Source organism: Phoca vitulina, unplaced genomic scaffold, assembly GCF_004348235.1.
Source record: "Phoca vitulina isolate PV1807 unplaced genomic scaffold, GSC_HSeal_1.0 scaffold6, whole genome shotgun sequence".
Lineage (NCBI taxonomy): Eukaryota > Metazoa > Chordata > Mammalia > Carnivora > Phocidae > Phoca > Phoca vitulina.
The window spans coordinates 35,678,687-35,691,562 of record NW_022589709.1 but is presented as its reverse complement, the minus strand read 5'-3'; the positions used below and the strand labels follow the sequence as shown (position 1 = coordinate 35,691,562).

The 12,876-nt window shown below is 35.0% G+C and overlaps 1 protein-coding gene across 5 annotated transcripts in view; it reads right to left on the bottom strand.

Moving 5' to 3' along the window:
• The window catches only part of MCTP1 (multiple C2 and transmembrane domain containing 1), a 505,669-nt gene that overhangs the window by 219,346 nt on the left and 273,447 nt on the right, over positions 1–12,876 (bottom strand). For 4 of the 5 annotated variants that reach the window (XM_032403991.1, XM_032403986.1, XM_032403990.1 and 1 more), the window contains exons 5-6: positions 11,461–11,572; positions 1,750–1,788 (exon numbers count right to left, since the gene is read on the bottom strand). In XM_032403991.1, the coding sequence (XP_032259882.1) occupies positions 1,750–1,788; positions 11,461–11,572 (151 nt within the window). The remainder of the gene's footprint in view (positions 1–1,749; positions 1,789–11,460; positions 11,573–12,876) is intronic. The other variant, XM_032403987.1, reaches the window with a different exon arrangement.

The window sequence follows — 12,876 nt, the reverse complement described above, 5'->3', positions numbered from 1 at the left end:
ATTTTATACAACTGAAAATCCCTTAGGCTAAAAACCCCAAAGACATATTACCATACAAGCTAAAAATAATCTGCCAAGTACCCCAATAAGTGCAGAGCCAGACACAGGGAATTCTGTATCTTCAATGGTGAGCCAGAAAAATGTACCAGTCTGAATGTACAAATGGCTTATTAATAATAAATTAAAACTTTAAGAATTTTAGATGTAAAAATAGTGTTGAACAGATGTTTATTATTCATTTTAATTTGTTTGTAGACCAAAGGAAAAGATGTGGATTTATGTTTACTTAATTTATCATTAAAATTAAATTTAAATATGAATTATTTAAAGAAGAATATATTTATTCTTTCTTTTATACTACAATAAAATAGATCATTCTTACTAATTAATACTAAATATAATATCCTGCTCTAGCATTATGTCTTAACTACATCTAGAAGAGAAAATATTGATATATATTAATGTATTACATCATTTTTACACAGGTATGTCATAATATAGACACAGAATGAGGAAAGCCAAATTATATCACTTTTAAAAAATACATACTTTTCATATAATACTAATTTTGAAGTACAATTACAAAGAAAAACATGTAATACAAACATGAACAGTGCAAACATTTCTTTAAGACTTTTTGAAACTTTATTTTGGTCAATAAAAAAACACAGTGAATACTAAGTCAGAAATACTCAGGAACTTTCTTTAATAAATGCTTTTCACTTTATTAAAATATAAAGGTGATTTTTAATGTGGCCCTGACCTTTTTGTGAGCCAAGTTATCTTGCAGTCATTAATACTATAAGAATTGAGAAGAAACTGTACAGTAAGAAATACTTGTTAAAGCAAATTCAGACATTATCATACATACAAAAACATTTTGATGTATTGTCTAAATTCACAGTAATAAAAATGACAAAATTAAAGAAAAATTTAAGTAATAGCATGATTCAATCAGAATGGAAAAAAAAAAGATTGTCATGTTCCAGGGTCTAAAAAAATTACTCACTATTAAAAATGAATACTGACTTTTTAAATAGAAATTTGAACAAAGAAGATCTTTACAAATAAAATCCCTTTATTTCAAGGACTCTGCATATAAAAGTCAGTTTCATCTTGGTATTTATTTGTGTCCACGAGTGGTACCACCACTGAACAAATGAGAAGCTTAATTTAGATCTTATATATTTTATAAGTTATAAGAAGAGCCAGGTCTTTGTAGGTTACAGGAACCATAAACTCCTCTCACTCCCAAGAGCCATTTATTTCTTGAAGGGAGAAGAGGCCATGATGGAAAACTCTTCTTGCTATAGACTCCAAAGACATAGTACTAGAGGGATTTTGAGTTTACAGAACCTCAGACTCAATTTTCAGTGGACAAAGACAGAGAGTTACATGAATCTTCCTTCTCTCTGGACTGGTCTCTACCCTAACCCAGCCATTTTATTCCTGATCTGGAGCAAAGACATTTTCTAGACCCTGTGGCACACACAACAGAAACCAGATGCTGAGAATGATGCTGAGAAGGGGACCAGGCATTAGCAAGAGGATGATGTGGATGTGAGTGATCAGTGTGATTTCTAGTTACTTAAGAAGCATCACATGATTTGCTTGAAGTTTATGGGAAAAAAATAACAAGAGTGATGAAATCCTGTAGTACAGTTTGAAGAGGTGTGAGAGAGATTTGAAAATGCAGCTGATAGTTCTTCTCAACAAGAAAAGCTGAAAGATCACATGCTAAGCCATTACCTTACTTGATCTTTTCCAGCTCTTCCTCATTAGCATTGTCTGTAAATGAAATAAAGCATTTTCATTATCTTATGACTCAAGTACAGAATAGGGCAGCCAGCGGTTTTCTAGAGAAAGCTTAACATTTAAACGGCAGTTTCCAGCAACGAGTATACAAGACAAAACTTGTTTATCACATACACACAGCTAGAAGGAGCACCTTTAACATTCAAGCAGTCTTTCTGGTGAGAGTTCATTTGCTTTATTCTTTTGTAGACAGAAATGAGACAGTATTTTTAAATAGAATGGAAATTTTGAGATACCTTAATTATTGGTTGGGAAAAAAAAACTCAAAACCTCTTATTGAGTCTCATGATTGGCAATTGTTCCCTTTGGTGATGGAGGTTAAGGATGTACGATGACTTTACCAGGTAACTTTTCTCTTCAAACATGTTCAAAAGTCTGTCGTTTTGGTGGCATCTTAGAATTATCTCTGCTTCCGGTTAATCTTTAACTATATTGGGGTCTACAAATGTTTTCAATTGTGAAAAAATGCTACATTAGTCTATCTTCCTGCTAAATGTTCAGCCATAACATGTCCTTTAAATCAGTTTTTTCTTTTTCTTTTTTTTTTAAGATTTTATTTATTTGACAGAGAGAGAGAGACAGCAAGAGAGGGAACACAAGCAGGGGGAGTGGGAGAGGGAGAAGCAGGCTTCCTGCTGAGCAGGGAGCCCGATGCGGGGCTCGATCCCGGGACCCTGGGATCATATGACATAAGCCGAAGGCAGATGCTTAACGGACTGAGCCACCCAGGCGCCCCTTAAATCAGTTTTTTTCTGTCTGTGTGTTTCACAGTAAGTAGTAATTATGGCTACAAGTTATTTAAGGCTAATGGAGATCTTTAATGAGTGCCCAAGATCAGTGGTCTCTTGTATAAAGTAAGTCATAAAAATCCAAAGATCTTTTATTTACTCTCCAGTTTTAAATTTTTCTCAGTGAACACTGAGGTATTAACTTCCTGATTAACCCTCTTTACCCTCTCTTATCTTTAAGGCTGATGAAGTAGAGAATAGGGAATATTTGGAGAAAAGAATATAGAGATTGAAATGCTAGTCATATTTGTACATCAAGGAAGCATACTGGTGCCTTTAAGAAATATATCTCCTTCAGCAGAATTTACTATAAAGCAGGACCATTTCAGAAACTACTCATAAATTACAAAAATACGACAAAGGAAAGATTTTAATATAAGATTAAGTCATATAGAAGACAACCTTTGGCCTAAACCAAGACAATGGAATTACATAGAAGTTCTATGGTAGGAAATGAGAACATCATAAAATTGTCAAAGATAAGGATTCATTTGTTTTCTTTGTAGATAGTGGTTTTATAAGTTATATTTTCCCTGTATATCCTCTGTGTTAAATATTGACCAAAATATGGAAGAGTGATAGATTTCCTAAGGTTACAATAATTCCTAATTTTTTTTTTTTGAATGGAGCCAGGAAAGCAAAGCATTGTTATCAAACACTATTTATAGAAATATTTTATATGTTTTCTAAGTACTAATGTGCAATTGATTTTGAAGCAACAAAACCCACCATTGGGTTGTGGAGATGGTCATGTAGTGGCCATGTAATAAATACTTGTTGTTGATCTTAAGTGAGTTACTGTCATCAGCATCACCACCACCACCACCTTCTCCCTTATCACTGAAAGGCAACTGGAAACCAAATACTTTCATGGCATGCCATATTCACAACAACTCTACCAGCAGGAGTCAGACAATAAATGCTCAACTTTCTCAGAAAGCAGAGTTTCAATGAACAAAGAATGATAATTCCTAGAGATAACATTTTCAGTCAAATCAAGTGAGAACAACTAAGATAAATCAGAAAGTAAAATCTCGTAGCTCATGGCCATTTATTATCATCATCTAGTTTCTAAGAATCTCCTAAAATTCCATTCTGTAAGGGGCTAAGAGCATGAGGAAGAGTTCAATCTCAGGGCAACACTACTCAGTATAACACACATTCACTACTGCTGCTCAAAACCACATCCCCTGACTCAGAGCCACTGCATACAATAGCCCTTCAAGATGTAAAGCTAACTATAGGATTGGTATTTTTCCCGTCTCTCAAAACTGGCTTTACAAATAGGCTGCATGGTATCATTTTTCAGAATTGAGACACTGACACAAACAAAAAGTCAACAATTGCCCTGAGTATAAGTATGAAAGATCTGGCAGTTATGGGGACAAATTCATCATTTTCCTGATTTGGTTTCTAGAATTCTATTATTAGATCCACTGACTCTCAAAATGTCCCTAGATATTTTAAAATTATTTTATTTATTTTTTTCATCATGCTAAGTATATTCTTTAATCCCCATCCCCTATTTCACCCATCCCCCACCACGCAGCTGCCCTCTGGTAACCATCAGTTTGTTCTCCATAGTTAAGAGTCTGTCTCTTAGTTTGTCTCTCTCTCTTTTTTCTTTGCTCATTTGCGTTGTTTCTTAAATTCCACATATGAGTAGATCATATGGTATTTGTCTTTCTCTGACTGACTTACTTTTGTTTAGCACCGTACTCTCTAGCTCTAACTCTGTTGTTGCAAATGGCAAGATTTCATTCATTTATTTGACTGAGTAATGTTCCACTGTGTATATATACACCACATCTTCTTTATCCATTCATCAATCAATAGACATTTGGACTGCTTCCATAGTTTGGCTATTCTAAATAATGCTGCTATAAACAAGGGGTGCATGTATCCCTCTGAATGAGTGTTTTGTATTTTTTGGGTAAATATCCAGTAGTGCGATTACTGGATCATAGGGTAGTTCTATTTTTAACTTTTTGAGGAACCTCCATACTGTTTTCCACAGTGGCTGCACCAGTTTGCATTCCTACCAACAGTGCAAGAGGGTTCCTTTTTCTCCACATACTTGCCAACACTTGTTGTTTCTTATGTTTTTTATTTTAGCCATTCTGACAGGTGCGAGGTGATATCTCATTGTAGTTCTGATTTGCATTTCCCCAATGATGAGTGATGTTGACCATATTTTCATGTGTCTGTTCGCCATCTGGATGTGTTCTTTGGAGAAATATCTGTTCATGCCTTCTGTCCATTTTTTAATGGGATTATTTGGTTTTTGGGTGTTGGGTTCTTTATATATTTTGGATACTAGCCCTTTATAGGATATGTCATTTTCAAATATCTTCTCCCATTCCATAGATTGCCTTTTAGTTTTGTTGATTGTTTCCTTCTCTGTGCAGAAACTTTTTATTTTGATGTAGTCACAGGAGTTTAATTTTGCTTTTATTTCCCTTGCCTCAGGAGACACGTCTAGAAAAATGTTGCTACAGCTGATGTCAGAGACATTACTGCCTGTGTTCTCTTCAAGGATTTTTATAGTTTCAGGTCTCACAGTTAGGTCTTAAACCCATTTTGAGTTTATTTTAGTGTACGGTGAAAGAAAGTGGTCCCTAGATTTTATAGCACGATTTCTGCTTCTTGAGCCAAGCCAACTAGCTAAATCATGGATTTAAGTATCCCACTCCCAGGCTTCTTTTTCTTTTTAGATGGTTGGGTTAAGCTAGATTCAATAAAACTGAAAACAGTAGAAAAGTTTCAAAAAAAGGTGAATTTAACAAACATAGTATTACTACTGTTACCTTTGCTATCTGTGAGATGTTAAAGAAGAAAGATTGTTTGGGGAATGTTAAAGATAGGAGATAAAGCAAATTATAGAAAAATAAGATTTACGTTTTGCTCTATGATCTTAATTTTAACTGAGAAACATATGAATTTGTTTTTGAAAGCATCATTACCTTATATTATTACAGGATAATCAAACCTCATTAGCAGCTCAACTTTCTTTGAAGCCAGTGAAAGAAATAAGTAGTATAAAAATATGGCCTGTGATAGAGCTGTAGAACTGATTATGTTTTCATGAGATTCCACATTCTCAATCCATTTTTTACCTTTATTTTTTATTGTATTTTTTTAGGCAATTACATGGCTACTAAAGATATAAAAATAATCACAGAATAGCTAGATATTATAGTATAGACATATTACAAAACATTAAAATTTTATAGGTAGATTTAAAAAAAATGTTAGCTGTGAAATAATTCAGAAAAATTTGCAAAATAAACCAACATGAAAGAAGTATTTTTTTAATTTGCTAAAGGCCAACTGGGGTCAATTCATATGCTTCTTACATTCTTCTATTTTTTTAGCTTTAGCCAAGCAATTTGTAGGTCTAGTTTATCTAAGAGAGTGTGTAACACAAATTAACTCACTTTTATTTCACAAATTCTCCAATGAAGAAAGCTGTGGATTGAACTCTGCTAGAAAAAGAGCCAGAAAGAACTCAAACACACTATCAGACCAAAATACCATATACAGGACACACATGTATGCACTACACAATTTTGTAGGTTCAAAAACAAGACATGCATTCAAAACAGAAATGACAGCTGTGTCATGCAGCTCATCAGCATGCCCCTGCCCCCCATGAAGATTGTGGTTTCTCATACACACAATGCTGGAAACTTAAAAAATATATATCTCTATATATCCGTTCACATCTGAGTTTTTTTTTTAAAGACTCAATGATGAACTCAATGGAGAAGACTTTAGTATAAGCAATTTTGAAATACTTTTGCTATTACTCATACTATACTCCTTAAATTGCTGTAATTAGACATTGCATGTTTTAGAGGCTTTAGTAGATTCAGTAGGTTGATAGGATTTTCAATTCATTCTTCAGTTTTACTGATTTCTAGAACTGGCAATCCACACAAGGAGAAATCATCCCAACTGCATTATTCATGGAATGTATTGTCAGTATTAAGAGTGTATAAAAAAAAACACAACTCACAAGATAACTGATTAAGAAACTTTACAACTTTGTGATGCTAAATACTCTGTATTTCCAGTTAATTTATTCCTACTTTTGATAGCATTTTCTTAACATTAATGTTCGTTCTATTTCCTATTTGATTGTTAAACTTTGTTACTAGCTCTTGAAACTCATGTCTTCCATTCTCTACTTTAACACATATAAAATATTTAGCGGAGTTTTGTAAATACAAGCACAAGAATAAACACATGGTTCTTGGGCTAAAGTCTTAAATCCCAAAAGCTTAAAATAGATTATTTCTGTGCTAATAATCAAAGAGAATAGAACTCTTATAATTTTGGTGTGTGAGGATCAATGCAAAAATCATCCTCTATTCCTTCCCTATTCATCATGCTAAATATTAAATGGAATTCTGAAGCCTTTAGTACTGATTTCTGGCCTGCTGCATTTGAATTTTTCTAAATAAGATTTGTTCCTGGATAATTTGTGAAAGTTTGGCATACCATTTTCAAGGCAGCAATATGTTATATATTTCAGACATATAAAAATTTAAAGATACATTGGATCTCTGATTGTTTTTAACTAAAAAACTTTAAATATATTCCAGGGAAACATACAGAGCTAATAGTAGACATGTTACAGAATGGAGAAAATACAGTGATATGCTTCTAATGCATTGTCGTTGTTAAATACCTTCACAGAGCAATACAGATTGATTTTAAGCATATGATCATTCATGTACTAACTTTAAGAACTCAAAAGGAAACTAAATAAGTACTTAATATTGTTTGTGATAACCTCAGGAACTTGAACACTGAAGTAAGGAAAAGAAAAAAAAACCTTAAAATACCTTTCCCTGGACCTTTGAAGTATTCCTTCAAATCCTCATAGACATTCATCCGCAACTCATTGAACAACTACTGGTACAGAAAGCTGGACTAGCTTTGAGGACAGTCATCAAAAGAAAGGTAATCAGAAGCAATAATTTATATATATATATATATTTATGTATATATAAATATAAATAATATAAATATAAATATATAAATAATATATATATATTTATTTATTTATATTTTTATTTTTTTTAACCAGAAGTGATAGGATAAAAGAGGGAGGTGAGGTGAAGTATGTCAGGTAGGGCAAGTGACAGTGAAGAAAGCCTAGACTTGAGAGAAGGTGAGCTCTGTTGGAGTTTGTATGAATGGGGCAGAGGTTACCAGTGAGGGAATATATGGTGCTCATTGGAGAGCTTTAAAGCCCCTCATCAGAAATTTCCATTTAATTAGAGAAATAAACACAGGTCACTGAACGCTTAGAAGAGAATAAAGAGGACATTATAGGACCTGGCACAATGCTTATAGATGATCAATAAATGTTTTTTGATGCTTGTTCAGCCAACAAATGGTCCTTGTTCAGAGGCTCAAAATCTCATAATTAGTGTTGCTTCACAGTTTTAGAGACCTTAATAAAATAGCTATAAAACTGCTATATAGAACAAAACAAACAAAAGAGAAGCAAATTTGTCTTTGCTAGAAATTTTCATCCTATAAGCATAGGCTTAGAAACCCCGATTCAAATCTAGGACAGCAGACTAGTCGGGATACTGGGGATGCCATGAGAATTTCCCATAGGGGATCTTTCCTACTTCCTGCCCTCCGCCTGAGTCAGTTCACTTCTCCACAACCAACCCCGTGCTCCCAGCTATTGATCACACCCACAAGGAGGAGCAAGTGAAACCACACTGGACACCCTTCTCTCTACTCCTCAGGTGTGACTGAGGTCAGGATGGTCACCAGCCAGAAGCTGGCTCTAGTATAGGCTGCAACGGTCATGATTTTCTGAGGCATTGAGTCTTCGCTAAGCTACTCACTTCTCTGGTGAAGAAGAGAGAAGCCAGGTGAAAGTCAATGCTGGTGTGGGATGGGAGAAGACTTCCTTTTTCAGTTGTCACAGAGGGATGAATTCAGTGCTATTTGGGACTCTGAAGGGGAGGGCATGAAGTAAAGCAGTGAATGAAAAAACACTTGGCAGTAAAGGATTTTCTTTCAAAAAGCTGGGGTAGTCAAAGGGATTTGAATTGAGAAAATGGCATGAAGATTTCAGGAAGAACTCTTTGTCTTAAGCGCAAATGGGGCTGGAGAGAGACAATGAGGAAAACGGAAAAGGAAGAAAAGATGAACAATACCAGATTTTTGATGAGCAACTGTTTCATGCAACCCACCTGTTTTCTTCCTATTCATGTTTGATAAATCACTGACGATCAGCAGTCAGGGACTGTAATACTTTTAAAGGACGTTTTTCTAATTAGAAAGACATTGTGCTGAAATAACAACTTGGAGCAACTATGGAGATGGAAAGATTTTTATAAGAATTGTTGAAGAACAAACAGTGTTGGGAACCACTTTGCATGTGCTGACACACATTTGTGTACAAGTTAGGGTAACTCAGCAGCTTCATCTTGGTCCCAACTTGATCTCTCAAGCCCTCAGTTTGATGTTAGAGCACTTAGTAAATATCCCTTTTCTGCAAAAATTCAGCAGACCCTCCATCATCAAATCACCCAAATAACTACATCAGCCACGATATCCTTCTAATTTCCAGTCATATTGCCAGTAGGGATGGTTTGGGATATGTAAGACCTCAGGCACTTAGGTATTTTCATTTATGAAGTGCTGTTCTTCATTAAAAGAACAAAGAATCTCAAAACAAGATTCTATCACTAAGTTTTGTTGATTTTACCTCTTATACATAAATCTGCTGATTTCTTTCCATCTCTACCTCGGACAATCCTAATCCAGACCTCCATCACCTTCCACCAGGATTTTTGCCATAATTGGTCCTAACTGGTCTCCAAGTATCCATTCTCTTCCTTCCATCTGTTTTCCACAATGTAGCTACACAGCTATTTTCAAAAGGCAAAAATGATTATGCCACTTCTGATTTATAGACTCCCCCTTGCTCTTTGCAGAATGACCACAAACCTTAACTTGGCCAACAGTCCCTACACAGTTTGGGTATCCCCTTTCCACTGTCATCATTTGTCATGATCTCCCACACTGTCCTTTGCTTCCACCTTTTCTCAGCTCCAGGACGTTTTCAATTCCTGGAATGCGGCATTGTTTCTCTGGTCACAGGGCCTTTGCACATGCTGTTTCCTCTGCTTGAATACATTCTCTTTTCCTGGTTTTTGTCTTATTAGCTCCTATTCACACTTTAGACCTCAGGTCCCATTTGACTTCCTTAGAGAATTCCTGTCCCCCTAACTAGACCAAATTCTACTGTATTTGCTCTTAACAGCAACACACCCCTCTCTTTTGCAGAACTCAAAACAGTCATCATGTTAAATTTCCTTCAGTAATTATTTGATCCCTGAATTCTCCACTGGATAGAAGTTCTATAGGATCCTAAGGGTCTTGCATAGAACCTGGCTTATAGTAGGCTTTGGCCAATACTAGGATTATTTGGATAAAGTAATAAACAGACACATAATTTATTCCTAGGTATGGATTAGCCAGCTAGGATATACTCCTTGGCTTGTACTGGGTGATGTATTGTACTATACTGCATACTTGTGCTGCATAATGTATTCTGAATTGGGGACTTCTACAATGATGGGATTCTATTTCTAAATATTCTCTGTAAAAAAATTTCCTCACCTACCCTTCCCTTCGCACACATGGGCCTATGCATATGCACACTTACGTGCATTTTTTTTGTGGTGCTAAGTTCTCACAGTAGGTTTTTGTAGGACTTGTTAGAAAAGAGAAAGTTATTCCTCACTGACTTAAGTATGGATAAGTAAATCATACTCAGTAAATACAGTATATGAATACATGTGCTTATTGTTTAATTTTTAGAAAGGATAGAGAAAAACATTGTTGAAAAGGGTGCATTTTTCAATGAGTTTAAAACGGTTCCAAATTTGAAGTTGGGATTCACTATTCTAATCTACAATCCAGGGGAAAATGTCAATAACACCTTTCCAGCAGACAACATATACCAACTTTAGTCATGCATTATTTTAAGACAGCAATACACACAGTGCTGAAATAGGGTATTTGGACTTGCCGAAAAAAAATTATGTTTACTCCTAAAATGTGTTCTAATCAAAACTAGTGGGAGCAGCTCCCAGTACATGAAAGCACACTGAGTCTACTAAATAATCTCTGGTAAATTGTGGCAGGAAGTGCACTGGCAAGCATACCGATGCAGGTCAGACCTGGTATTTTTTAATGCCACTTCAACATGCTGGAGTAATTGGCTCCTCTGTATCCCTTGTCAGTTTCTCACAACAGCATGGTGTGCAAGGAAGTACAGACAGCCAGTGCTGGAAAATGGGTAACACCGATATGGAAGCCCATCAAGAAGATGAAAAGTGTGCACTTCTCATTCAGCAAACAAATACCAGAAAGCAGAAACTCTATTATAATTTCACCTCATTTTTCTTTGTTATGGTACGCCTGATAGTACGGTCAAAATAGTAGAGTCTGGATACCTCAATGTGGAATTCCAAATATTCGCTTCAGTAGCAAATGTATTCCCTGAATGCATACTGCCATTTGCCTACAACATAACATGTCTGAAATTGGGAAATGAAATTATAATAAAAGATGCAAACGTGTCCCTTATTTACTACAAGAAGTTCCGATCTGGAGCATAGAACAGGAAATTTGAATTGAAAAAGATATAAAATGCAGGGACTAGAGATAGCCAGGATACTTACGGAAACAAAGAACAGGCCCGATTTTCATACGCTGCTTCTCTTTATTATCACCTCTGGGTTCAAAGAAGGCTCACGACATTCCACCAAGTGAGAGCAAGAAAGCACTCCTACTAGGCTGTGGGGCAACTTACCACATCCCTGTGTTCTCCTTCTTTAGGGGTAAGGATGATGGAGAGCAAAATGACTCCAAGGTAATGGTCAGGATAATGGGGATCTTTCAATGTTAGGGTCACATCTGTGGGCCTATGAGATAAAATATTAAGACTGTGAGCAGTTGTTAAGTGGATAAGCCAAAAATATGTTCTATATTGACAATTTATTATTTTTAAGAAGAAAGTCAATTTTGTCTTCTTTACTTTCCTGGTACAAATTCTGTTGCTATTGAAATATCATTAATGCACTAAGTTATCCAATCAATTGTGGATCAGCTGGCAATACTTGGGTTCACTGCAGAAGTCTCAGTCCTTCCTGGGGTTCTAGAAGACCGAGAAACTATAACAGTATTGAGAAATCTATAAGTCCTTTTTTTAGGATCTCTAAACACACAGAAAGCAAAGCCAGCTATTTTCTATCAATTTGAGACTAACAAGTAAATGAGGGTCATTTACAGACCACTACATGATTTAGAGTAAACAGATGAGTGGGGAAAAGGGAAAAGATAAAGTATAAAAAATAAAATATAATAGACATCATAGACATAATTTTAAAACAATGTGTTACTATTTTTAACAGACCCCATTGTTTAAAATAATGCTTCTGTATGTTTTGGCTGTTTAAACCTATGCCTAAACAATTTTTCATTGTTTAAAATAATGCTTCTGTATGTTTTGGCTGTTTAAACCTATGCCTAAACAATTTTTAGGTTCAGAAACACAAGGAAATCAATGCTTAAGGAGTTGGTGAATACTTAGAAAGCTTTAGAATTACGTAGTTTTGAGGAAGAGACTATGAATTACTCAGTATTACCCAGGTTCACTTCTACAAATAATACAAAACACACATTCAACTAACAATGGTTAGGTAATATCTCCTTTCCATATTTCAATTAAATAAATATTTTAATTTCAACAAATGCATGTTAAGTTTTATTGTATATAGGTATATATGATATATACATAAATATATTTCATATATAATTTGATTTGGTTCATTTTGTTGAACAAACGGGTTCATGCCCTCCGTAAACTTAAGGGACTGTGGAATATTCAATACTGAACTTAAATCTTTAAATGTTGGCAAATTAGGGATGTTCCCTTACTTGTTCAGTCACTTATTCTTTTCATTCATAAAACATATATTAAACACGTACGAAATACTACACACTGTGCTAAGTTCTGGGTGAAAACCAAATGTCAAGATCAAAGATAATATCATTATCTTCAGGGAGCTTAATTAGTAAATGATACAGTCAGAGTCTAGTATCAGGGAGAAGGCTGGGTGAGGAAAGCTGGTCCAAATAAGAATTTTCAATCCTGTCTGCACATCAGAATCCATTGGGGAGCTTTAAAAAAGTGCACATTCCCTAATTCTACCCACGATGGACCCCG